We start from the raw sequence: 26,911 nt of genomic DNA on the forward strand, positions 1-26,911 counted from the left end.
ATCAGTCTCTGTACAGAGGAGCTGACACTCTAATGCCCCCCCACAGTCACACACTATTATTATATATTTATAAAGCTCTGACATATACCATAGTGCTGTACAGAGAACAGTGAGCCAGTCCCATCGGTCTCTGTACAGAGGAGCTGACTCTCTAATGTCCCCCCACAGTCACACACTATTAGTATACATTTATTTAGCTCTGACATATACCACAATGCTGTACAGAGAACACGGAGCCAGTCCCATCAGTCTCTGTACAGAGGAGCTGACACTCTAATTTCCCCCACAGTCACACACTATTATTATACATTTATATAACTCTGACATATACCGCAGTGCTGTACAGAGAACACGGAGCCTGGTGTTGATGTGTAGGGTCTGATACCAATGGATAGGATTGCATTATGTGTAATGGTTGGTTTGTTTGTTTATTTGGCTCTACAGACTATTTATCTTCCCTGCATTTTTAGATTACAGATTAAAACAGATAAACAAGTAAATGATTTTCACATTTTTTATTTCCCGGTTGTTTTGTTCTCTTTTGATCACATTTTCCTGGAAGTGTTACAAGTGCAGCGTTCCAGTATAATAACACCATAAAATTATCATTGGATGAGGCGGGTGAGGAGCTCATTCATCTTGGATCAGATCCTTTGTACATTTGGTTTCATTGCTGATTTAAAAGCTATCTGCATCTCAAAAAATGTAATCAATAAACTAACAAGTGCACTTTCTGTTTACCCCTCTTTAGTGCACATTCTATATATTCCTATGGACTACCCACTAGGGGGCGGCTGACAACACAAGGATGTTGTATTCATATTGTTCCTGTTGCTGCCCCCTGGTGGCCTGTCCATAGGAACACAAGAAGAATACAATGAATGGGGAGGAACCAGAACTACAGCCTGGGCTGCTAAACTAGAACACCGAGTTGAGTGAAATCTCTACATTAGTGAAGGTAGATGAAGGGAGCTATAAAGAAAAATAGCAAAGCTTTCCACCTTTAAAATAAACTGAAGAAATTTGAGGATACCACTGACACGTTTCAGGGGTAAAAGCATTTTCTTCCTCAGGGGTGATAAACAAAGAGGCCGATCAGTGGTGGCATGGAGGCTCATTTCACAGGAGGATCTCTAATTTGAAAAGAAGAATCTTTATTTAGGAAGAAGTCACATCCTAAATAAAGCCCCAAAACACATCGGTGTACAATTGGTTTCAGAAGCTGACAATTCCAAAATTTCTTCATCTACCGGGACGCAGTCAGTTTCCAATTTCGTTGGTGTGAAACATCTGCTGATGATTGGATTGAGTGCTACATACAGGCAATCTGCCTTTTGCTTGTTGCATGCTTGTTCTTGGGACATTTTAAGCTCCAGATGAAGGGGGGATGGGGGATAAGGAAAGAAGTGTGCAGAACATTCAGCTTCTTATTACCGCATCCCATAGACGGGTTTAGTATTGATGGAAATCTGGCAGATTTGCTGAATTGGGGACGCCCGGGGTATTCGCCATTTGCAGTCCCAGGCAGTTCTTTTGGTGCAATTCATCGTGTAGTATAATATGTGGCTCAGAGCCAGGACCAGAGGGTACAGAGGGGTCCCAGGAGGGCAAGAAGCCCCAGGCGAGGGGTCTCAGCAGAGTTGAGACGGTCGGCATAATATTTGGCGACTGCTACGTTGGGGTTGGGGGTACTTGGGTCAAACCAGACCTGCATGCAGCGCCCGCTGCCCTGCTTGTAGGTGGAGTACTTGTAGGAATTGCTCCAGACTTTCTCGCAGAAATCCTTGGCGGAGGGATAGACATCGGTGAACTTCCGGCACGGCTTCCCGATTGGACACTTGTTCTTTCCTGGAAGGAAGAGAGTTCAATGATTTGTGGGTGTCAGGCCCCTCCCACGTTACGTTATGATGATTGCACAATATTGTACGAAGCTCCGCCCAGCTGGGCGACCATTGGACAGATTGTGTATAGAGACCCCCTGAAGCGGCAGATTTCATGAGTTATTGATCATTACAACCGTTTCAATCAATTTTGTTACTTTTCATTAAAGTTGCAGTAATTCCAATCATTTTTGCAACATTTGCATTATGAGTTGAAAGAGCGGCTTGATGGGGTAACAGATAAAAGTTTATAAAGACCAAGAGGGGGCAAAATCTAATTTGGTAAAAAGCCGTCCCCTTATGGTTTTATAGGTTTATTGCCCCCTGTGGGGCAATGCTAGTTTGGGGTGCCCAGTTGATGACCCCACTCACCGGTGGTCCAGTTCCAGCCGACGTGCCAGTTCTCCATGCAGGTGTAGTCATTGCTGCAGTCGTCGTACCAGGTGTCACAGTCCTCCTTACACAGTGGGACGTCCAGAATCCGCTCCTTCCTCCAGCTCTGATCCACCTGCAATGCAGATTTAATGGGTCAGTCCATGCAGAATGAACATTGCACTGCCCCCTAGAGGCTGGAGGGGAAACAGCGCACCAATATACCCACACTATCCAATACCAAAGATCCTTAATGAAGCGGACTTGTCATTGTAATTTATTTATAGGGCCGCTCCATATATTAATATGGAGCAGCCTCATATCCACTGACCCCCTACAACACTGCAGTACCCAGTAATGCCATAGGGGGGTAGAAGGTGCTACGGAGGTGGGTCAGGATTCTGACACTACTGGAAACACATCAGACATCAAGGGGGCAAATGCTCTGTAATGGCCTGAAAATGGGCATCTGTGTGCAAATTTGAAGTGGTCTGAAGCGTGTAATGTACAGCACAAGGTGCAGAGTTAGGTAGTGCTTCATACAGCACAGTGTACAAAAAAAACTTGTCTCTGTATGTAATGTTCAATTCCAGACCAATATATTGTATATATCATGTTGCACTTCACCTATGAAGAACACTGTGTTGTAGATTACCTATTCCAGGTCATTACATTCTGTGCATCACCTTACCTATGAAGAACAGCTGCAATCTAAACACTGTGCTGTATATTAGATATTCAGGACCATTGCATTCTATTCTCCATGTTGCACTTTACCTATGAAGGACTGCTGCATTCCCAACACTGTGTTGTATGTCACATATATCATAGCATTGCATTCTATGCGTCACGTTGCACCTTACCTATGAAGAACAGCCACACTCCAAATACTATTTTGTATATTACATATTCCAGACCATTACATTCTATACACCTTGTTGCACTTTATCTATGAGGAACAGCTGCACTTGAAACACTGTGTTGTAGATTCCAGGTCATTAAACAGTGTGTTGTATGTTACATATTGCAGACCATTGTATTCTTTTCGCCATGTTTCACTTTACATATGAAGGACAGCTGCACTTTAAGCTGTGCTGCAGTTACATACTTGAAGCTTCTGCAGTCTGTACACTGTGCTGTGCATGACACGTTCCTTCTGCATTCTATACACCATAGGGCCTCTTACATATTGTGCATCAACACACTTTTTACAATTTTATATGATGTTGTCTCCTGCAGTCTATATTCTCTGCTGAATTATAGATCAATGCAATCCAAAAGCTGTGCTATGTATTACGCACCCCAGACAGCTGCACTCTAAGCTGTGCTGTGGTTACATACTCCAGGCTATTGCAGTATGTACACTGTGCTGTACATGACACGCTCCTAAACCCTACATTTTATCCACCATATTGGCTCTTACAACATGCACCTTTGCAGTACATTGCATTGTCCTATCTGCAGATTCCAGTCTAAACACTGCGCTATACACTACATACACACTGTGCTTATGTTACATTTGCTATTGGTCCCAGCTGTTCATAGAAGGAAGGACATCTGAAGAACCATTGGCCCCCCATACTCACCACCTGGATCCAAGGGCCCAGGTTGGGGGAACACTCGTAGAAGCAGGTGTCCCGGATAAAGTGCTGCTTACACTTCTCACTCATCACCCCACAATGGTTCCAGTCAAAGTTGTATAAGTAGGATTGGTCCTCGTGAGCGGCCTGGCTGACATTGGCGGTGCAGCAAGATTTGTCCTTCCAGGGGGTGCACTGCGGAGGGGTAATGGTGGTTAGCAGATGTAGATTTATTACCCCACTGCCCCCTTCCCAACCCCCCAATGGCTGCCCATTAGGATTATACTGCACACGGAATTTCTTCATCCTCACCAGGCTATGCAATGCATCCTCTGGCCCCGGCTCTTGTTTTTGGTGTTTGCCGTCCATACACACGTCCATGTAATTAGCGGCAGACAGCCAGGAAATACACGTCAGGAAGATGGCGCAGCGCAGCATGACTTCACAATCTAATATTCCGGTCTGAAAGGCAAAACCAAAACATTAGAAGGGTTCTGGATATTTGGAGGATTCAGGTGTTCATGTTATCCCCGGATTAGTAATCAGTAGGTTGTGCCCAAGTTCTTGTTCCGATTGATTCATATTTCATCAATATGAATATAATGCCTAGCATAGAAACTGAACTTTGTAATGTATTTGTAACCCTCCTGGGTCAGGAAGGCACAACCCCAAAAGGGTAGAAGGACTGGAGCCAGGAGGACACATCTCCAAGGCCAAGAAGACATGCCCCTGAGGATTGGATAACCCCACCAAGGTCAGGAGGACACATCTCCGAGGCCAAGAGGACATGTCCATGAGGACAGGATAACCCCACAAAGGTCAGGACACATCTCCAAGGCCAAGAGGACACGTCCATGAGGACAGGATAACCCCACCAAGGTCAGGAGGACACATTTCCGAGGCCAGAAAGAAAAACCTCAATTTTCCCAAGGGCAGAAGGTCACACCTCTAAAGCCAAGGAGACATGCTTCAGAAGCCAGAACACCACCAAGTTCAGATGGATACTTCACTAAATTCAGGAGGACACGTTTCCCCCTCCCCGGCCAGATACTAAGCCCCAAGGCCAAAAGGAAATCACCCAAGGTCAGAAGGCCACATCCCTGGATTTTGATCCTTCTGGCCTCCACAGCCAAGGCCAGGAGGACACATCTCAAGGCCAGAAAGACACACCTCCAAGGCACCCAGGGCCAGAAGGACACACCTCCAAGGCACCCAGGGCCAGAAGGACACACCTCCAAGGCACCCAGGGCCAGAAGGAGCACAGCAGGGGTACAGACCCAGGAGGGACAGGAGACAATTTTGAGGAAATCATTGCAGGAGGAAGGAAGACAAAAAATGAAAAGCAAACAAAGATTTAACAGCGAAGTCCACATTTCTTGTTACTGGATGACAGAATTGATTGTCGGCCGTCCCCAGACCTGGGGGAATATTCCTCATTCTCTACTTTGCCCCCCGGGGAGGTTTATGTTCTTTGGGGCCCAAACAGGTGAAAATATAAAAGGGACAAAACTCATCGGTAACAAAGATGAATCAGGATGGGAAAATTACAGCCGAGTTCGAATCCTGACGTCCAGCCGGGATCTCACAAACTACCACAGCCTCTCCCGTGTGCCCCAAAATATCACCCACAGCTCTCCCCCAATATATAACCCACAGCCTCTTCCTCCATTACAAAACCTGCAGCCCCTCTTACTCAGTTCCCTATTATAACACTCCTTGTTTCTGTCCCCAAATATAACACCCACAGCCTCTTCCCCGTCCCCCAGTATAACACCTGCAGCCTCTCCCCCATTCTCCAATAAAACACCTGCAGCCTCTCCCCCGTCCCCCTATCCCCGCAATATAAGACCCCTAACCTCTCCCCACCCCACTGTCCCCTGTGTAAACTTTCCCATTTCTTCCCCCCACACCCCAGTCCCTTTTTGGCTCCCCCCATACCCCTCCCCCCCATATACCCCAGCATATGTCGGGCAGATTTCCTGGCTCCTCAGGTAATAATACCGTTCCGTTGGGTGACAGCAGGTGAGGAGGTTCCCAGGGAAGGCAGGCAGGTAAGTGGCTGTGGCCGTGTACTCACCAGGTGAAGTTGGCGCAACTGATCCTGAAGAAAGTGGCCAAGAATTTGTCGGTGAAGTTTTATCTGTGCTGGAATCTGCAGAGTAGTGAAAAGGCCGCAGAGTATTAACCTGGCTTACAGCCGGGAACAAAGGGCGCTCTGACAGCAGGGAGTCGCTCAGATTAAAGTGACACCTGGATGCCATGGAGGCCGCAATGCGCACGATCAGCAATGCAACCCGCAGGCCTAAAGGGGAACTCTGAGCAAAATAAAAATTACAAATATGATGCAGAACAATGAGTGGTGTCACCCTGGTAAACTAAGTGGAACTTACTGGCAACAGATAATAAAATATTATTATAGGGGTCCTAAGAAAAAGAAAATGATTCAACGTTGCTGACATATGGCGGGTTTAACCCCCAGTGTTACCCAAGCCTGGAATTCAATGGTCTTCCCTGAGAAATAACGTCAATCTATGGCTCTCAGCATACCGATGGTGCTCAATTTGATTCAGAAGCAGCGCAGGTGACTCAAAGACAGTCTAAAAGACTCCTAATAAAGAGGACCTGTCACCTGCACTGTTACATATTGGGCTTCATTTATAAATGATTCCCCCAGTCTATTCCTCTGAAATCCTCATGGTTCTATCTCTCTACAGTCTCCTATTAAAACCAATGACTCGTTCTGCCACCTAGTGGCCAATCATTAACATGCACAGCTGTCACAATAGAAAATGAGTGAATTGAAAAGGGAATTATTTATAAATTGAGCTCTTTTTATATAGAAATAATGAAAGGAACCATCAATTGTACTATCGTGAAATGTAAGGAGCCCGTAGCCCAGTCCCCAAATATGTACATTACCATGCAATCATAGGATCATATATGTTTGGAGAAGGGCCCTGTACCAACACACGTTCATATGTGTTCAAATGAGTGAAATCATTTTTAGGCCTGAAATTAATATTTTATAATGGAGTTTTAGGGGGAAAAGTATCGTTAAAGTACTTTGTACAATCAGATTGTAACGTGTGTGGCCAGATTATAAAAGGGGGGAGTTGTGAAGGGTTTTACCCAAAGTTGGACTCTCCTAATCATGGCAGGACAGTGATCACACCGGTCATTGTGACCATGTGACTTACCAATGGACGCTGTGTATGGCGATTGGCGGGCTGACAATGCGAGCGCAGGCCTTTTCCTCCGAGCTTGGCCTCCTTACCACAGGATTCCACGTGCAAATGATTCAGCAGCCTCAGCAAGCAGCACAGGAGGTTCAATCAGACCCATGTGCACACTTCCTGCCTGAAAGAGGACCTGTCAGAGGACAAGACATGAGTGTGAGAAACCTCAGCAGGAAGTCTAGGAAATCCAACTCGCAGCAAAGCCGATTAGGTTCTGCCAACACGTTAAGACGTTAAACCGACAGATTACAATCTGCTTGTACAATCTACAGTAGGGATCAGTGGATTCATATTGGTAGCGCATTATACAGCAACGCCTCGGGGTGCAGCACAATGCATAGGAGAAGGTGCATTGAGGTGCTATTCAGAATAAAAGCCAACGCATGAAATGCGCCTGCATGTTACTGTAATACAAATGTATGAAAGGGCCATTAAGTCCCAATTACAATATGGCATTGCAGTAACGCATGCATGGATTTTGAAGAAGGCGATGCAATGGAGCGCATTGCATTGTATGGGGGTGCGTTGCATTATAATAAAGGGGACAGGTGTTTAGAATGAGATGTCAGCGCATTTATTCTGAATGGACGGCCTATGCACAACGCATGTAACACGCACATCTATGGGGGGGTGCTGAGAAGTTCCTGGCTTTGCCCAGAAAGCAGAGAGGCAGAGTTATGAAATCACACATTTATTCCACATATTCCCCCTGAGACTGATACACTTGGTACAGCGTAGTTGCAGCTTTTCTAGACGGTTCATAGAAAAGTCCTTTGGTTGGGCCGCAAACCAGCTCTCAGCAGCATCTATGACGTCAGAAATGTCCTCAAAACGTTTCCCCTCAGGTGTTTCTTCAAATTTAGGAACAGATAATAGTCCGAAGGGGGCAGGTCAGGTGAGTAGGGGGGATGGTGGACCAATTGGAAACCCAGGGTGTTCAATTTGGCAGCCACAACGTTGGACGTGTGTGCAGGTGCATTGTCCTGCAATAAAAGGATCCCTTTGGTCAACTTTCCACGGCGTTTCATCCTAATTGCCTCCTTCAGCTGGTCCAGGAGGTTAGCATAATACTGTCCGGTGATACTAGAGCCCTGAGGTAGGTAGTCCACCAACAGAATACCGTCTTTGTCCCAGAAAACGGACGCCATGACTTTCTTGGCCAATTTCTGGGTTCAAAACTTATTTGGCCGCGGGGACCCGCTCATTCCTTTGGCTGTTCCTTGGTTTCAGGATCATAGATGTGGAGCTAGGTTTCATCCTCAGTCACTAACCTAGCCTAAAAGTCCTGTGCAGCTTCAAAATGGGCCAAAACGGCTTTGGATGCTTCAACTCGTTCCTTCTTCTGATCACTGTTCAAACATTTCGGCACTTCACTGAAAGCTTGCCATGTCTAGGATAGTGGTGATAACAAACCCAACACGCTCCTGTGAGATGTCAAGTATCTGGGCTATCGTTTTTGCAGATATTCGCCGGTCCTCAATAATCAGCTCATGGACATCGCAGGTTGCCGGGTCAGTTGAGGTTGGGGGGCGCGCACTGCGGGGCTCATCTACAACGGTGAAATGCCCGGTCTTGAAACGAGATATCCGGGTTATGACAGTGCTGTAGGAAGGACACTTCTCCCCCAGTGTTTGTGACATCTCAGTGTGAATGTCCTTTGCTGACTTTCCCTGGAGAAACAAAAACTTCATGACGGCCCGTAACTCCAACAACGTGAATCTTGCTTGTGCCTCGGCCATCACAGCTTCTCACTAAAAGACAAAACAGAATCACAAAGACCTGATATTTGTACAGTTACATACTAAGATATTAGGCTGTCATATACCCCCACACTCATTATTCTATTTCATCTGGAAGGGGGCAAAGCCAGGAACTTCTCAGCCCCCTCTTGTATGTACGCATGTCATAATGCACGGCAGACATTCTGAATGACCCCCGCCCCCCCCCCCCCCTTTACCTAACTGCTGCATGCAAGAGCAAAAAGAAACGTTTAGGGAGGGAAAATAATATTTTTCCCCAATTTCTGTAAGTTTGGGGGTGCAGCTAATCCGTAAGCCTGATCTCCCTAGACCTGGTGTGATCTTTTGTATTCTGGCCTCTGATTGGCTGGGTATATGCATTGCCCCAGCGGAATATTACAAACTGCGAGTGTGTGCGCTCTGATCTGTTATAACCCCCGATATTGTGTGACCCCCCTCCATGCTGATCTCTGCCCAACCTGACCACAAACCCCGACCTCTTGGATCCTCCACCTTTGTATGACCCATGGATTCATTATAGGGAACGCTTCTACCTGACCTCCAGGTGACCTTCCAGTGTCCACCCCCCCAACCCTTGCGCCAGGTCATTGGCCAATCATCACCTGGACGCCCCTGTGACATCATTATTTCTCTGACCTTTGTATATCATTGTCAGTATCCGGACTTCAGCCAATCATCTCCGTTATCTGGACCTTCATCCAATATCGGCCGTATCTCCATTCCATGTTCTGAAAGCCAAGATATCTTCATACTGATACCTTCAATGAATATTGGGAGTTTGGGGGACATTGGGCCCCCTTTGGGTATTTATAGTCGGAAATAGAACTCCTTCCATAGGTTGGGTGGGCCAGCCATATACCGAGTGAATATTCTCCTTTAGGTCGGCCATACACAGGATACAATACGAGGACAAACCTAACCAATCCAATGTTGGCGGTCTGGCACCACATAGCTATTGGTAGATCTGGAGGGGATTGTACAATGATTGTATAACATTTGGTGCCCGGCCCCATGTACATTGGATTTAGTTTGGAGATTGGATGATATATGGACTGATCAATCTAAAGGAGATTGTACAACCCGACTGTAACCTGCATGGCCGCCGCCAAAGGAAAACGTCCCAATGCCCCCTTGGCACAGCCGGCTGTTCTCAGGGACAAAGCCAAATCTTTACCGATTGTTAATGTTTCCCCGTACAATGTTCCTGCTTAGGGCAAAGATTTGGCCCCAAGACATCACCAGACAGCTATGTACCCCCACACACTCCAATCCAATGAATCACCGGGTGTACAGCCACCTACCTATGTGGCCCCAAAGGATGCCACTTTTATCTCAGGCCCGGTGTAAAATCTGCCAATCACATTAGGGCCACAGAAGATACGGATACACATTTCTACAATTGATCCCCACCACATCATTCCCCGACCAGACCTGGCATAGGGTGGCAGATACAGGGGCACCTGGGAATAAATAGGGCAATATTTGGAATCCTTCTCATTGGCTGGGGCAAGGGGCCGATGTCCACACAAGGGCACCAAATCCCCCGGCAAACAGGGCCAGCTAATGGGCTTTATAAATGGGGTCTGATGGCCAAAAGGCAGCAAATGACCAGCAATGTGAACACTTCACCCATGGGGTGGATTTGTTTGGGCCGGGCCAGTTGGGTTTTCCCTAGGGGCCCTTCCATGTACGTATTGAGAGGCTGCATGACCTGAGAATGTTCAGTTCTCATATTCTGAGATTGTTTCCATATCGCACACAATGTGATTGTTCCCTCTTGGAGCCTCTGTTACTTTGTAACTAAATGGCAGGACAGAAAAAATGGCATCCCCGGCATTCCTTCAGCAATGCAGCACCCAATCCAATGGAGCGGAGGCAGCAGGGATGCCGGGGATGCTCCACTTCAAGCTGTAAACTTGTCTCCCCTTGAGATTTCATCATATAAAGACCTCACTAACCAAATGCCATGGGCATAAAGAGAACCTGTCACGTCTTTTTTTTTAAATTGCAGATAAAAGCATTTTGAATTATTTACTTGCAAGATTTCCTTTCTATAGATAAAGTTTAATTTTGTTGTCTCTGAACGTGCCAGAAATTTGGCTACTCCAGGAAGCGTCAATTCTCTAACACAGCCCCCTCCATACTGGTACAGAGCCGATAAATGTATGTGCTGCTCCAGCTCCTTTGCCCCTCCTAATCCTTTATGTAAGGAGGGGGGAAGCTCTGGTTGGGTTGAGGTTGGCTGAACTCATCAGCAGTCTCATATATATCTACATCAGGGGGGATTTTATTGGTAATTGCAAAATGTGAATATTGTTGTTGAAGTGAATAGTCTGGTGACAGGTTCTCTTCCCCCCCCCCCCTCCCTTAGTTTTGGGGGGGATCTGTGAGGTCAGAATTTTGGCCTCTGACACCAATAAGGAGACGGAGCTCTATGAAAAGTCTTTATTGATCACTGATTGGTTTCATATCAGTTTGGTGTAGGTCAGCTCGGCCATGCCGTCCCTGATGTAGCGGAAGTACTCCAGGTGGCCGCGGTGCATCTTGCATTGGTACTTCCCGGAGGTCTTGATATATTGCAGGAAATGGGGGGCCCCCGGGAAGAGCACGTTGTCGGCCAGGATGACGGTTCCTTCCTGCAGGAGACCCACTTCTTCCAGGAGCTGGAGGTCCCGCAGGTAACAGCGCTTCCTGTGATCCATAAAGATGAAGTCCAACTTCTGCACCCCATGCTTGTCCTTCAACTGAGGGATAATCTCATCCGAGGGTCCTACCAGGAGCTCCACCTACAGGCAGGGCAGAAAATTACAGTGTGAGGGGCAGAATGATTGTGGAGCCTAAAGTGGACCTGTCATCGAATCAATTTCATATTCATAGGAGTCAGAGATATGGCAATTTAACCCTTCCTAGGGGGCCAGCTTAGGTGGAGGAGGTCAGCATTGGCATCTCTCCTCTCAGGGCCAGGGGCCCGATGTCTGTATTTAGGTTGGCACTGATCATGTGCTTATAAGGAATGAGCCGATTGTACAATCAGATCTTAGTGTGTATAGCCAGCATTCTGCAGCTGGTCGGTGTTGGCCCCCCCAGAGTTCATGTGGCCGGCTGTAGTGCCCTCAGGATAAATTTGCTCATCAGAAAATAAAGGCGGTACCCACCGTGTCATCGTCGAATCCAGCCAATCGGATCACTTTTTCAGCCACGGCGGCCTTCCTGGCGTTATAGTCCACGGTGTACAGACGGGCCCCCAGTGGCAGGGCCTGAGCGATGATAATGGTGGCATAGCCGCAGTATGTGCCCAGTTCAAGCACGTTGAGTGGAGCGTTCTCATAGACAAGGCGATCCAGAATCTTCCCTGGGGGAGGGGAGAAGAGAAGGGGGGGTAACAGACATTTCTCCTAGATCTAAGCAATCATCCAGTGTGACTATTTCCCTCTCTGCAGGAACGTCCTGTAATACAGACTGGTCATTGCTACTTCCCATCTTTGTGCAGGGAGCCTGGTCTTGTCTCCGCCCCCTCCATAGTTTTCTGCAGGCATTGTGCAGTGGGTGTGGCCTTTTTGGCCCCTCCCATAGCTCTTCCTTCCACACAGTGATTGTGTTATCTCCCCCCTCACCATAATATCCAGCTCTCACCTTTTTCCCCATCTCTGTGCTGCTCATCTCATGCAGCCTTTTCACCCACTTCCTGTCTACATGCCCCCTCCCCCCCTAACCTCACCTGCACAACATGGCTCAGGATAATAATGGACCCTGCCATATGTGTTGTCACAACTTTTTGTAGTCACCACCAGGGGATGCCTGTTACAGTGTGACAACGCAAAATCACAACTAGGATACAGCGACAGAGCGTTGTCACCTTATCAGGAAGTGCCTGAACAAGCACCTTCATGGCAGGATCACCAGGTAATATTTTAAAGGCAACAAATTACAAATGGTAAGAAACAATATATGTGAGATTTGATTGGCTGGGTGCACCCGCTTTAGATTTCCCATATTGGGGGCACCCATTGGTGACACACCTTTCTGGGGTCCGATGTTGCTGAGGTGCTCGCAGTGCAGGCAATACTGGTCGAAGGTGTTGAGCACATGCTGGGGGTCCCCGGGAATGGTGTGAGTGATGACGTACTGGAAGGCCCGCTCCTCTCGGGGGATGCCGGTCAGGTGGTCCTGAATCCGACGCACGATCACCGCCCGGTAGAAGAGCAGAAAATAATGGCGATAGCGGATGATGAGAGTGATGATGAAAGGGATGAAGGCCAAAGCTATGGCTGGAGACACCATCGTCCGACCTTCAGAGGGAGACAAACTGGTCACACAAAGCAAGACGGGGGCCACAATCTGAACCCACATAATATTTTACTGCTAGGGGCAGCATAGTAAGCGGTGCCTGGATTCTCATTGGTTGTCAGATCTCCCTGCAATAAATCAGCACAGGGATGGTGGGAGCCCTCATAATAGGCACAGCAGGGGTACAGACCCAAGGACTCAGCACAGGGATGGTGGGGGCCCCTCATAATAGGCACAGCAGGGGTACAGACCCAGGAACCCAGCACAGGGATGGTGGGGGCCCCTCATAATAGGCACAGCAGGGGTACAGACCTAGGAACTCAGCACAGGGATGGTGGGAGCCCCTCATAATGGGCACAGCAGGGGTACAGACCTAGGAACTCAGCACAGGGATGGTGGGGGCCCCTAATATTGGGCACAGCAGGGGTACAGAGCCAGGAACCCAGCACAGGGATGGGGGAGGCAGACAGGTGGCATTGTACTAAGCCCCGGGCAGGTATCAGATCTGATGGTGGTGGTTGGCCATGGCCGTGTGTATTACCTGGACCAGCAGACCCGTCAGATGCAGCTTCTTCTTCCTCCTCTTCCTCCGTCTCCTGCGCAGTGTCGCACATTCGGCCCTGGAACACTTCATCCTCCTCGTCCATTATTAATGAGGCCCCCGGAGCAGTAGGTGGGTGACACCTGAGAATGGGGGGTTGGGTTACTCGGTATAACAGGTGTTCCCAGGGGGGGTCACACCGGCTGGAGACCATCCGAGCAAGGCGAGCTCATGGCGTCCAAATTCACCTGATTTTCACCTTTTCTCACTTATTTATGAGATGGAGAATGAACATAGCAAAGATGAATGACACCTGCAAGAGGACCTGTCACTGATATCGCATGGACAAATCCCCAACGTGTCACCATATACAGAAACAGGGTAAAAATGTCTCTTTTGTTATAAAGCCATTGAGCTCCATTCTGTGAGTTTGCCTAGGCTGGGGTGATGTCATCAGTCTGCTGCAGGCAGGCGGAAGCATTTCCTCAGTCTCCTCTCCCCCAGTGATCAGACTGCTACATTGTAACTTTGTATCCGGCTACGTGGTGGGAGAGGGGCTGATTACTGTAAGGGATTTCTGACTACAGCCATGAACAGCACAGAACTGTCATCTCAGTGTCGCCATCCCAGTCCTAGATGGCCAGAGAAGACCCTGGGTGATGCCTAAACAAAAGTGGCTCTGTCCTTCTGTAGAAAAAAGAAGTTGTCAGGGGGGCGCTGTGATCTCTATGGGAGGTAACACCTGGAATTACAATGTCACATTACTGAGCATGACAGGTAAAATTAAACTTTCACCTCAAATATGTATTGCAGGAAGTTCCTGCACCAGGCCCCTATGGCAGGATCATGGGGAATCATAAAAATGAAAGATGCACACTGGGTTTCTTAGCATGCAAAATCCCTTCTGCCCACATTGCCATTGAAGCATGCGCAGAACACATGTGCAGACCATTTGTAACCCGCATTACATCATCAATGGCCAACCAGGAGGTGAAGAGGAGGGACATGGAATCCACCAGGGCCAGTACTGGATAGGAGCCTCGGCTGTGCCATGACAGGTTTCCTTTAATTGCCAACATGCCACCACTGTGCCATATCGGTGCCCACACACAGGAGGCATCTGTGGATCTCTGCTCTATGATTGGAGGATACTGATCAGGTGGGACGCAGTGCAGGTCACCTAACCAAACCCCCCCAATCTGTCCTCCTGGTCTGTTTATCCGCTGCCCTGGGTGTGAGGTGCCAGATATAGAAAGGAATCCGTCTGGGAATCATTTATCTTATCATTTATTGCATTTCATATGATAACGGCAATTCGGACCGGGCAAAGTTTATGTCACTGCGATAAAGGTCACAAAATGCGATAAGATCCAACCTCACCATCAGGGGGCACACCATAGGCTGGGGTATGGGGTGGGCAACCCCCAACTCTGAGCTTGCCTGATCCTGGACAGGTGAGACAGCAGAGAGGGATTCCCACGTCTGCTATTGGAGGGCTATGTCACATGGGTGACAACACCAGCAAACTGGCTTCTACATCCATGAGAAAAAGAAAGTACACCCAGCTGGCATTTTCATGTTTTATTATCAGTTTCTCAGCAGGTTGTAAAATGATCGAAACACAAAACAGACACCACCGTGTCATTAATTATTTTATCATACAAGAAGCCAAAATTTTGTAGATTTGCTGGTGTGCTGGGATTACTGTGTGGTCACATGACACAATTCTGCCTTGGCTTTAGCTGTCACACAGATGGCCTCACATTTGGCTCTGGAAAACTTTAGTATACAGAGGAATTCACGGTCAGCTCAGTGACTGCAAGGTGCTCAAGCTATGTGGCTGCAGAACAAGCCCCAATCATCACTCCTGTATCACCATGCTTCACAGTTGGTATGAGGTGTTTGTGCTAATATGTTGTTTTTGGTTTTCACCAGATGGGGCGCTGTGCATTGTGCCAAACATCTCCACCTTGGTCTGGTCTGTCCAGAGGACAATATTCCAGAAGTTTTGCCGAGCCGCCATATTTTTGTTTCAGATCGATCTCTTGGGGGTTTTTACAATTTTTCTGAGCATTGCACGGGGTGAATTTGCTGGACCTTTACTCCGGGGAAGACTGACAACTGTGGTGAATGTTTCCGACTGGTGAATAATCTTTCTCCCTGTACAATGATGGACTTCAGATTGTTTGGCCTTCTAACCCTTTGCAGACAATCACTTCTCTGGGATCATTGCTGATGTCTTTCCTCCTTGGCATTGTGGTAACACACACCTGAATGCTGCAGAGCAGCAAACTGCCAATAGAGGGCGCCACACTGACTGAGGATCAATCAATGCATCTGATGGACAGCACCTGGCTGATACTTACCCCCTTCATTCCTATGGAAGGGGTAAGGGGTACATAGGGGGTACCTAATTTTTCACACATGGCTTCTGCATTGTGACATTGTTATCTTTGGTAAATAAATAATAACACAATGCTGAGATATTGAGTGTTGGTGTCATTTGGCCTCATTTCAAGACTTCCTAAGGACCAGGTGCTTTTTTTTTTGATATTCTGATATGCAAGACCTTAGAATTGGTGGGGGTGTACTTTCTCCCCTCCCCGCCCCCCACCCAGGTCGATCTGTGACTAATGGGGCAATAATTCTAAAGGGATATCATATAGAGCCCGGTGTGCCCCTGGTCAGCCTCTGGCTTCCTATTTGTCCCCACAGTCACATGTGATGGCCACATGAATCTCCATTGGGTATCTGAGTGTCCCTACCCAACCATGGGACATCAGCTGTGGCCCAGCTACTCTGGTATCATCCTTCATAATGGTGGGAACCCCTCATAGGCGGAATCACCCTTTAAGACCGAGCTGCCATCTGTCCAGGCTCATTAGTAGGCGGCTCAAAGATTGACTAAAATATAACAAGACATCTGGGTCACCCGGGGCCAAATATTAAATTTAGGGTGTGTCTTGTGAATGTTTTACTCCCAATACGAGTTTGGGTTTCCCTTGCACCATTCCAAGGATTCACCCGATGCTGACATCAGAAAAATTGTATTATTATAACGCAGGGGAGACATTATCCAGTCAATACAAGAAGTGACAGGTCCTCTTTATGGCTCACACTGAGCAGCACGTGTTCAGGACTGAGAGATCATGTGGGTATGTGGCCCAGTTGGTGATTGGTTCAGGGGATATAGGCAGGGGGATTGGTTGTTGTTTTTGGTGTCAGTTCCCCCAGGTCATTTATAGCTACTCTATACATGCTGGCTCTGCGTGGGCGGACACATTGGTGTAATATGTTAATGAGGTTAGGGTGAACAACTCCCACAACAACCATTCCACCATGCAATGGTTTCATCTAAAAAAATAACATTTTTATAAATAAATTCACCAACAGTTGATGATTATTAACCATCTCAGAACCCCTAATGATTATTTGACCCCGCCCACAATGGGGTGTGGGAAAGCAGATGGAATAGCAAGCTTTTCCAGAACCCCAAAACAAACATTTTGATATTTTTCATTGTGAGCAAAATATTTAATTTATTGGCCGTAACTCAGTTTTTTAATGACAGGTACCCTTTAAATACAGTTTGAGGTGTGTAAAGTCCGCGTAGGTAAATAATTAGTCACAGCGCCCGCAGGAGGACAGTACGAGAATTGCTATTCTGTACTCTATGGCAGCACCAGATGATGTATTTTCTATAGGTAGTCATAGCCCCGCCCCTGCTTAGCACAGACACACCTATCATTTACATAACTTACATACTGGGGGTGACTTTACAATACCTGGCGCCAGAATTGGCCAGGAAGCCGTCAGGCCCCTCCCCCTCTCTCCATTTTCCTCCATGACAGGTTCACTTTAAGGCCATGGTGGTGATGCTCATTACGTTACCCGTTAAATGAAGAAATGGAAATATCCAATAAAAATGTTTAAAATAGTAAATACAAAGAATTAGGATGCTTTTATCTCCGCCCCCTCTGCATGTGGCTTACCTCCTCATGCAGGAAGCGGGGAAAGCTCAGCGGATGAGGCCATACATTCAGATTTATGGATCTGGCAGTTACGGGTAATTATTATAAAAGTCTTTGCATAATATGGGCAGATTATGTACAAATAGTTCTTCAGTAATCGGATCGGAATCTTTTTGTGGTGGGCAGAACGCACGTCCATGGGTTTCACCGCCAGTGAATGTTTCACCCTCAGCACTGGAGCTTGCGGACAGTCCTGGAAAACCTTTTCATCTCCTTCTCCGTCTTCTGCCATTTGCGCACCCAAGAGATGACCAGCTTGTCGTCCACTCGATGCCCCATGACCAGAGCGGTGACCCCGGGCTCCTGGAGGGCGGGGCAGAGGCAGCCATCTGTCAGCCATAGGACTGGCTTCTTCAGCTCCTCCTCTGTCCACCCCTTGGCCTTATAGATGGTTCTGCTCCTCACTTCTGGGACCACCATGACTTCTCCGTCCAGGGGGGATACAGAGCGGACACTGATCTTCAGGGCTGAGGAGGACAGGGAGAGGCGGTCAGATTATATGGTACAAGGATGTCACCTTCAGAATGATGTGATGTGATGTCACCCCCAGAATGATGTGATGTGATGTCACCCCGAGTGATGTAATGTCACCCCCAGATGTGATGTGATGTCACTCCCTGAGTGATGTGATGTCACCCCCAGAGTCATGTGATGTGATGTCACCCCCGAGTGATGTGATATCACCCCCTGAGTGATGTGATGTCACCCCCTGAGTGATGTAATGTCACCCCCTGAATGATGTGATGTCACCCCCGAGTGATGTGATGTCACCCCCTGAATGATGTGATGTCACCCCCTGAATGATGTGAGGTCACCCCGCGAGTGATGTGATGTGATGTCACCCCCTTAGTGATGTGATGTCACCCCCAGAATGATGTGATGTGATGTCACCCACCCATTGATGTGATGTCACCCCCAGAATGATGTGATGTCACCCCCGAGTGATGCGAGGTCACCCCCCGAGTGATGTGATGTCACCCCCTGAATGATGTGATGTCACCCCCAGATGTAATGTGATGTCACCCCCGAGTGATGTGATGTCACCCCCCGAATGATGTGATGTCACCCCCAGAGTCATGTGATGTGATGTCACCCCCTTAGTGATGTGAGGTCACCCTGCGAGTGATGTGATGTCACACCCCACAAGTAATGTGATGTCACCCCCTGAATGATGTGATGTCACCCCCTAATGATGTGATGTCACCCCCTAGTGATGTGATGTCACCCCCCGAGTGATGTGAGGTCACCCCTGAGTGATGTGATGTCATCCCCCAAATGATGTGATGTCACCCCCCAGTGATGTGATGTCACCCCACGAATGATGTGAGGTCACCCCCCGAGTGATGTGATGTCACCCCCCGAATGATGTGAGGTCACCCCCCGAGTGATGTGATGTCACCCCCGAGTGTCATGTGATGTCACCCCCTAAATCATGTGATGAGATGAGACAGAACAAGCAGCTTCCCAATAAATATATTATTATTATTATTTTTAAACAGGATTTATTTAGTGCCAACATACTACGCTGCGCTGTACATGTAATCGAGATTAATGCATTGTAATTTTGATTTAAAGGGGGGTTCTGTCATCATGCCACAGGAAGGCCTTGTTGTCTGAAGGAGATGGAAGAACCTAAGGGCTATGCTGGCTCAGTGGTTAGCACTCCAGCCTTTGCAGCACTGGGTCCCAGGTTGTAATCCCGGCCAGGACTCTATCTGCATGGAGTTTGTAGGTTCTCCCTGTGTGTCGGTTTCTTCCCATATTCCAAAAACATGGAGTTAGGTTAATTGTCTTCCCCCCAAATTTTACCTTAGACTGTGGTAATGACATATGACTATGGTGGGGACATTAGATTGTGAGCTCCTTGGTGGGACAGCTAGTCACATGACTATGGACTGTACAGCGCTGTGTAATATGTCAGTGCTATATAACTCCTGTTTAATTTTAAGTCCCATGAATAACTTACAGCTGGGGTTGCTCTTTATTTGTTGATTCTGAGTCTTTTTGTCACTTCCCTATTTCTTGGTTTGTTTTTGATTTTCTCAAGAAATAGACAACCGCACAAAGTCACGGCCCGGAGAAACGACCTCCTGTCCCAGCTGCCCTGGACTTGTTAATAAGATCAGTGGGATCATCATTTCTATTATCATGAGGTGCTAATTTATTTGTAAGACAAAACCTTATAATCATGGGATGTGTTACATCAAAACTCTCCCAGGCTGGACAGGATACACTTTCATGAGTAAAGCTGGGAGATCCAGCAAACCTGGAATGGATCTGAACTATTTGAAAACTATTGCTAACAAATAGGAAATGACTTTAGGACAGCCATTCCAGGTTTGCTGGATTACCCAGGTTTACTGATGACAGTGTATCAGGGTCAATCTGTTCATGTCCTGCATTGGATTGGTTGGCCCTGTGTACCACAGACGGTAATATAATAAATGGCCCCGTGGTTTATATTCTTGCAGGAAAACCTTCTGCGGCAGTTATTCTTATTTTCGTTTTGGATAAAGTAGGAAGTGGCTGGGAAACAAATCATAATGGACGTGCATTGGTGTAAGACACTTGCATACTTTGCATTCCTATAATGCAACATAGAGATTGTTCCTCGGGGTTCCCCCCATCAATGGGAACTCTTCTTAGGCCCAATGCTAGGTAAGAACAATTTTATAATATTTACCGAAATCCCGGGAGCAGAAATCCTGCAGGAACTCTTTGTCTGTATCACCTCCGCTATGGCAGGCGGCACATGGAAGCTCTGCGGACACAAAACACAAAAATCAATCATTTTACACGGCTTTATCATTTCTCTGGGGGGTCACAGGAGATCATCTCTATCTGGTCTATGGGATATATGGGGCTGCAAAATATTTTATTTCATTATGAATGGAGCAGCAAAGAGTGACAGTCATCTGGGACCATACAGGAAGTGATGTGTCAGGACAGGAAGTGATGGGAAATTTCACCCCGGGATGCAAAAACACATTTTAGAAGAATAGTTCCCTATTCTTCTAAAAGTTTTACAAAGTTTTCATGGCTGTCTGTACAGTTTGTTACTCCTTCCACAAGTTGTATGGGTGTCACCGGGTCATGTAAAGGAATAGACCGGCAATTAATCATTTTAGCACCACAACATTATTATTACAGAGTATTTATATAGCACCATCATATTACACAGCGCTGTACAAAGTCCATAGTCATGTGACTAGCTGTCCCTCATAAGAGCTCACAATCTAATGCCCCCACCATAGTCATATGTCATTATTACAGTCTAAGGTCAATTTTAAGGGGGAAGCCAACTAACCTAACTGCATGTTTTTGGTATGTGGTGGAAAATCTGGGTACCTGGAGGACACCCACACAGACACGGGAAGAACCTGCAAACTCCATGCAGATAGTGTCCTGGCTGGGATTTAAAACCCAGCTCTGCAAAGGCCGGAGTGCTAACCACTGAACCACCATGACTAGCTGTCCCTCAAAGGAGCTCACAATCTAATGTCCCTACCAAAGTTATATGTCAGTAATACAGTCCAAGGTCAATTTTGGGGGAAGCCAATTAACCGAAATGCATGTTTGTGGAATGCAGGAGGAAACCCACACAAACCCAAAGCACTGCGGTATATGTCAGAGCTATATAAATGTATAATAATAGTGTGTGACTGTGGGGGGACATTAGATAATAGTGTACTGAGAAACATTTATAACCAAGTCCTGACAAGCAATGACTGTTGTCACTGTGTCACTCACCTTCTTTTACCACTAGTGGCTTCTCCTCCTGGCCAGCAGGGGGCACACACAGCTCATTGCCCTCAGGGAACTGGGTGCAGTTAAACATGTCAGGCCAAGGGAAGCCAAATGCAGCCATGACCGGTGTGCAGCCATCTCGGACCTCCTCACAGAGGGATCTGCAGGGGTGGACAGCTTCCTCCAGGTCACTAAGACAAACGGGGGCAAACAGGGAGCACAGAAATTTTTTGGTGTCAGCGTGGCACTGCTTGGTGAGAAGAGGCACCCAGGATCCGGCCTGCTGCAAAACCTCTTTCATAGTGTCATGGCCCAGCAGGTTGGGCAGACGCATTTCTCCGTAGCCCACGCCATGGCACAGGGTCATGCTGCTGGGGATGGGCTTGCAGCTGCTCTTGCGGGTGCTTAGCTGGGTGAGGATGAAGGGGAAGGCGCCAGCTGGGTAAAGTTGGACCATTACGCCCAAGAGGACCCCGATGCATTGGAGCAGCCACATGGTCATTTCTGGGGGGTTACAAGGCAAACAATTCACAATGGGCTGAAAGAAAGAAACAAAAGTCAGAAAAGCATTGACGGCGCTTTATAAAGCGGAGAAAACTTTGGAAAAAACAGAAAAGCCACTACACTAACCCAATATGGGAAGGTAGAGGTGTGTGCCACTCTCATGGCTCCATGCAAACATTTTTATATTCAAAGTCAAATAAGTGTTCTTAATAGAAGTTTTATTGTCCAATGAAATGTTTGGTGAAGGCAACTGGTTGTAAAATTGGTGCCAAACATTGAATTGAAGAATTTGGCCTTCTGAACAAAACCAGGGTTGAAAATGCTTTTGACTCATAATTATTACACAGTATTTATATGGCACTGACATATTATGTAGCGCTGTACAAAGTCCATAGTCATGTCACTAGCTGTCCATCAAAAGAGCTCACAATCTTATATCCCTACCATGGTCATATGTCATTTAATACAGGACAAATTTTCGGGGGAAGCCAATTAACCTAACATGTTTTTGGAATGTGGGAGGAAACCCACACAAAATGGGGAGATCATACAAACTCCATGCAGTTAGTGTCCTGGCCGAGTGCCTGGGACCCAGTGCTGCAAATGCTGGAGTGCTAACCACTGAGCCACCATGCTGCCCGGTGATCGGAGAAGGAGGGTTCCAATGTAAGAACAAATTTCCGATCACCAATCATAAGAGTGAATGAACATTCATTAATGATCAGAAGATTGTAAAAGAAATACCTAAAGGGGGGAACACTTATACCAGAGTGATAAGAATGATCCCCCAAACAGAGCTGACCAATCAGAACAGAGATCAGTGGCTTTGTTATACAAAGTGGCAGCACCCTATTAGTGCCACTTTCCTTACTAACATCGATCGGCATTTTACTTTTCTGTTATACTGAATGTGGCTGCAGAGTCTAAAACAAAGTGTTTATGCCTTCCTCTGGCTGTCCATGGGGTTTTATATCTGGGATATGTTTATTTCTCTGGTGGTTGTACTTGATGTATCTGAAGGAGATTTGTATTCATATCACAGCAAAGCTGCAATGATACTTCAGAATATTCAGTTTTCAGGATTTGCCCTTCAGTCTCTGTGCTGCACAAAGGCATTAAAAAAGTGAACAAAGAAGTAGTGATCCATTATCAGAGCGCCACTTCCTATTTTTAGAACAGTTCACATGCAGCTACAAATGATCGATCAGCGATGGGGTGTTTAGAAGAATGCGGCTTTGTCTGACACCTATAAAGCACCAACCTATAGCAGAGCGCAGTATATTAAATAATAAAAGGGTATGAATTACATACTGGAGAAGGTGAGCTTACAATCTAAAAGTGATCAACTTTAATGTAAAATAAAAAGTGGTCGTGCATCGGGCGGTCGTTTCACCTCAAACAACCGTACGGTGATGGTAACTTACCTTGCGTAGTGAGCAGACGGCGAAGTCCCGGGGAGAACAGGCTGCGGCAGGATTGTCTGGATCAGGTATGTGTTGTGTCTTGAATGTTCAGCTCCTGGAATGGGGGAAATGTAAGAAGAGAAGTCAGCCAATAATTAGAGCGGCTCTCTCGCTCGGCTCTCCGGCTGTTTTGCCCGCAGGCACAGAACTCCCCTCGGATCATAAATTTCCAGGCGTGGCGATAATTCAATAAAAGGCACAATGAGCAGACGGAGCCCTGAAAGGGTCTCTTGTGCAAAACTGGCTGACTTCCTTTATGGAGTCACTCCTTAGGGTTTAGGGATGTTTGCAGAGTTAAGTCCCTTACAGATTTCTTTTGTGTTTGCAGAACAAGACTCGGCACGCGTTGGGAGAGCTCGGATCTGAGATTCATCGACAAAATGATAATGGAGAAAATCCTGCAATTGTACAACTCTGCAACATCCCCCCAAAAAGCTGCCATAGGGGCACAATACAGTGCTCTCAGCCACGAAAAGTCCGATAAAGTGGACCTGTCATCAGAAAGAAATCTTGTCTCATAATATGTAAGAGTGCTGTACAGAGAACACAGTACCAGTCTTATCTGGAATATAAGTTCTATGTACACATAACAACCTCCATGCAGATGGGGTCTGATTGGAGTGAATGATCTGCACAGGGTTGGATCCTGAGCGTCCTGTCCCATACTTCTGCCTGGCACCCGGTAATGTGGCAGTGAATAGATTTTGCACCACAAGTTGGAGGCACTTTGAGGTCAGTGGGGAAATGTTAGAACTTTTTGTTCTGATAACTTCACTGCTTTCATAGCTATCAACCGTGAAACCGTGCGGTCTCCCATCTGCTGCAGACAACTATCACCTTACTGTGTGTGCCGGGCTCATCTTATACCTGAAAAGCACAACCAGGACGAAACTGCACCGGGCCAGCAATATATGAAATGGTCACTATCAGTGCTTCATAAATCGGCATTGTAGGGAGGAATTGTAAGTGGGACTTCCAATGCTGTGAGATAAATATATTTAATGCTGTCCCTGGGCTGAACCAGCTGGCCAATAGACCCGGTGCCGGCTCAACTTCTCATGGGCAAAGTTCCCATAGCTGCCCCCATTCTCTGGAATGGTCTTCCTCATCCTATTCAGCTTGTTCTTACTTTCTGCTCATATAAAAGAGCCCTAAAACCCAACACTTCAACCTCACCATCTTCTTCTGTCTCCTAAACCCTCACTACTTCCCACCATTCCATTTCCCCCTTCTATTGTGTGATACTTCCCCCACCTCCTAGATTGTAAGCTCTTCAGGGCAGGGTCCTCTCCTCCTCCTGTGTCACTGTCTGTATCTGTCTGTCATTTGTAACCCCTATTTATTGTACAGCACTGCGTAATATATTGGTTTATTATTAATATTAATAATAAATGGGTCTTTTATGGAGATGAAAGTAAACCTGGTTCATTGGCCTGCAGTATTTCAACCAAAATAGGGGGCGCCATTTACATTCATCACTACAGGAGGGGGGATTGGTTGTAATTTACCTTATAGGGGCAATTATCCTGCCCAGCCCAATAAAATATGAATGGGATGCCTGGGGAAGCAGGGTGGCTCAGTGGTTAGCACTCCGGCCTTTCCAGCGCTGGGTCCCAGGTTTGAATTTTGGCCAGGACTTTGTCTGCATGGAGTTTGTAGGTTCCCCCCGTGTTTGTGTGGGTTTCCTCCCACCTTCCAAAAAATGCAGTTACGTTAATTGGTTTCCCCCCAAAACTGACCTTAGACTGTATTATTGACATATGACTATGGGGTGGACATTAGATTGTGAGCCGCTTTGAGGGACAGCTAGTCACATGACTATGGACTTTGTACAGCGCTGCATAATATGTCAGTGCTATATAAATATTGTGTAATAATATCTACAGCAGCAATTTAATTTTTGTATATTCAATATTTACCAAATCTTCCACAAACTGCCCCATGTATGGTGGAATTTATTGATAGTTGATCATCCGTCTCACCGTCCTCGGCAAAGATCTTCGGTAACCCTTCACAGGCCGAGGATCCAAATGTGTGTGAACATTGTCCAGAACCAGAATCCTCCTCCTTGGTACCACAAGCACAAAGCAGTGCTAAACGTTAAATCTTTGATTTTGGAAGGATAAATCAGGATTTTTGCCAGCGGTAGTCACAGTGATCATTTCCTGGTCCTGTTGCTGTGTATTGTGACACGCCAGGAATTTATTAATGCAGACTTGTAAAGATAATGACAGGTTCACTTTATAATGTTGTGATTTCGGCAATCAGAAGGAGGGCCGGGTGTGATGGATCCCCTCTGCACTCCGGTGACACCTCTACCTGGGGACTTCAAAGCCGGAGCTGCAGGTAGATGAAAGGAATGCGATTAGGAAGTCATTAGGGGGCTGGTTTATGGCCCTCAGGAAGCCCGAATGTACATGCGACATTCCGTACAGTCCGGCCCGTTCCCTGATCCTACTTCTTTGGGTGCAGACATGGGGGGGGGTATCTTTGGGGAACCCCACTAAACAGGAATATATGAGCACCCCAGTTTAGGAAAACATAGGGCCGAGACAGAAACACAGACAGTCTATGAGCAGGATTATCAATGGGCCCTAAGGACCCTGGAAGGTCACCTGACCAACCCCTCATAAAGGGCACAACAGGGGCACAGACTGTGGAGATTGGTATAGGAATAGTGGGCACCCCTATAATGGGCACAGCAGGGGTACAAACCCTGAAGATTGGTGTAAGAATAACCGGGCATCCCTATAATTGTCACAGCAGGGGTACAAACACAGAGACTCAGTGCAGGGAGAAGGACCCTTATTTTGGGCACAGAAGGGGTCCAGACCCAGGAGCTCAGTGCAGGGATGGTGGGAACCCTCATAATGGGCACAGCAGGGGTACAGACTCTGGAGATTGGTGTAGAAATGGTGGGCACCCCTATAATTGGCACAGCAGGGGTACAGACCCAGCAGAGTCCCTGAGACACAGATAAGACTTTATGGGTGCAGTAGCCCTGATGACCATTGGCGCCGTGTACCCTCTGTGCCCCCAGACTAATCACCCCATCATACACGGAGAGTTCTCGGTCTGACCGTGGCCCCGGTGACGATTGTTTTTGTCTCCTGATGTCAGTCACCATTGTTGGCTGTTTACATTGCGGCCGCTGTGTGATTTGTGCAGAGCGCTGTGTCAGGCCCTGGAAACATCGCACATTGTGCTGGAAAGCTGCAGAGAGGTCAGGGAGATGGGGACACATGTGGGGGGTTACAGTGGGGTCACATGGTGTGGTAGGGGGGGTGACAGTGGGGTCACATGGTGTGGTGGGGGGGTGACAGTGGGGTCACTGGGGAGGGGAAGGGATCCTGGAAATTTCTGACACCAGTCCGTGGACTATAAGGGGCCCATTCACACACCTCTGTCCTGGTCACATTAATCTGTATATGTCATGTGACACAATACAATCAAATTGATTGGCTGCAATGTAAGCTTCTGTGCTCCAGTGTATTGCCATGGCTGTGTTTG

General features: G+C 47.2%; 3 protein-coding genes across 4 annotated transcripts; all 3 read right to left on the reverse strand.

Moving 5' to 3' along the window:
• Positions 1–500: 500 nt before the first annotated feature.
• LOC140323298 (folate receptor alpha-like) lies at positions 501–7,175 on the reverse strand. 2 transcript variants are annotated; one of them, XM_072400245.1, is made up of 5 exons: positions 7,030–7,175; positions 4,145–4,294; positions 3,839–4,027; positions 2,253–2,388; positions 501–1,848 (listed from the first exon to the last, which is right to left on the reverse strand). In XM_072400245.1, the coding sequence occupies exons 2-5, from the start codon at positions 4,268–4,270 to the stop codon at positions 1,568–1,570; spliced, it is 732 nt and encodes a 243-aa protein (XP_072256346.1). In that variant the 5' UTR covers positions 4,271–4,294; positions 7,030–7,175; the 3' UTR covers positions 501–1,567. The 2 variants fall into 2 exon arrangements, with proteins under 2 accessions (XP_072256346.1, XP_072256336.1); XM_072400235.1 differs by lacking the exon at positions 7,030–7,175 and adding an exon at positions 5,910–6,075.
• Positions 7,176–11,279: 4,104 nt separating this feature from the next.
• On the reverse strand, positions 11,280–13,109 carry LOC140323288 (transmembrane O-methyltransferase homolog). The gene is made up of 3 exons (XM_072400223.1): positions 12,848–13,109; positions 11,984–12,180; positions 11,280–11,614 (listed from the first exon to the last, which is right to left on the reverse strand). The coding sequence occupies exons 1-3, from the start codon at positions 13,107–13,109 to the stop codon at positions 11,294–11,296; spliced, it is 780 nt and encodes a 259-aa protein (XP_072256324.1). The 3' UTR covers positions 11,280–11,293.
• A 2,115-nt stretch (positions 13,110–15,224) lies between these two features.
• LOC140323279 (secreted frizzled-related protein 2-like) lies at positions 15,225–25,844 on the reverse strand. Its single transcript, XM_072400212.1, has 5 exons — positions 25,321–25,844; positions 23,363–23,456; positions 21,438–21,972; positions 20,371–20,448; positions 15,225–18,154 (listed from the first exon to the last, which is right to left on the reverse strand). The coding sequence occupies exons 3-5, from the start codon at positions 21,934–21,936 to the stop codon at positions 17,856–17,858; spliced, it is 876 nt and encodes a 291-aa protein (XP_072256313.1). The 5' UTR covers positions 21,937–21,972; positions 23,363–23,456; positions 25,321–25,844; the 3' UTR covers positions 15,225–17,855.
• Between the last annotated feature and the right edge of the window lie 1,067 nt (positions 25,845–26,911).

Source organism: Pyxicephalus adspersus, chromosome 1 (assembly GCF_032062135.1).
Source record: "Pyxicephalus adspersus chromosome 1, UCB_Pads_2.0, whole genome shotgun sequence".
NCBI classification, from domain to species: domain Eukaryota; kingdom Metazoa; phylum Chordata; class Amphibia; order Anura; family Pyxicephalidae; genus Pyxicephalus; species Pyxicephalus adspersus.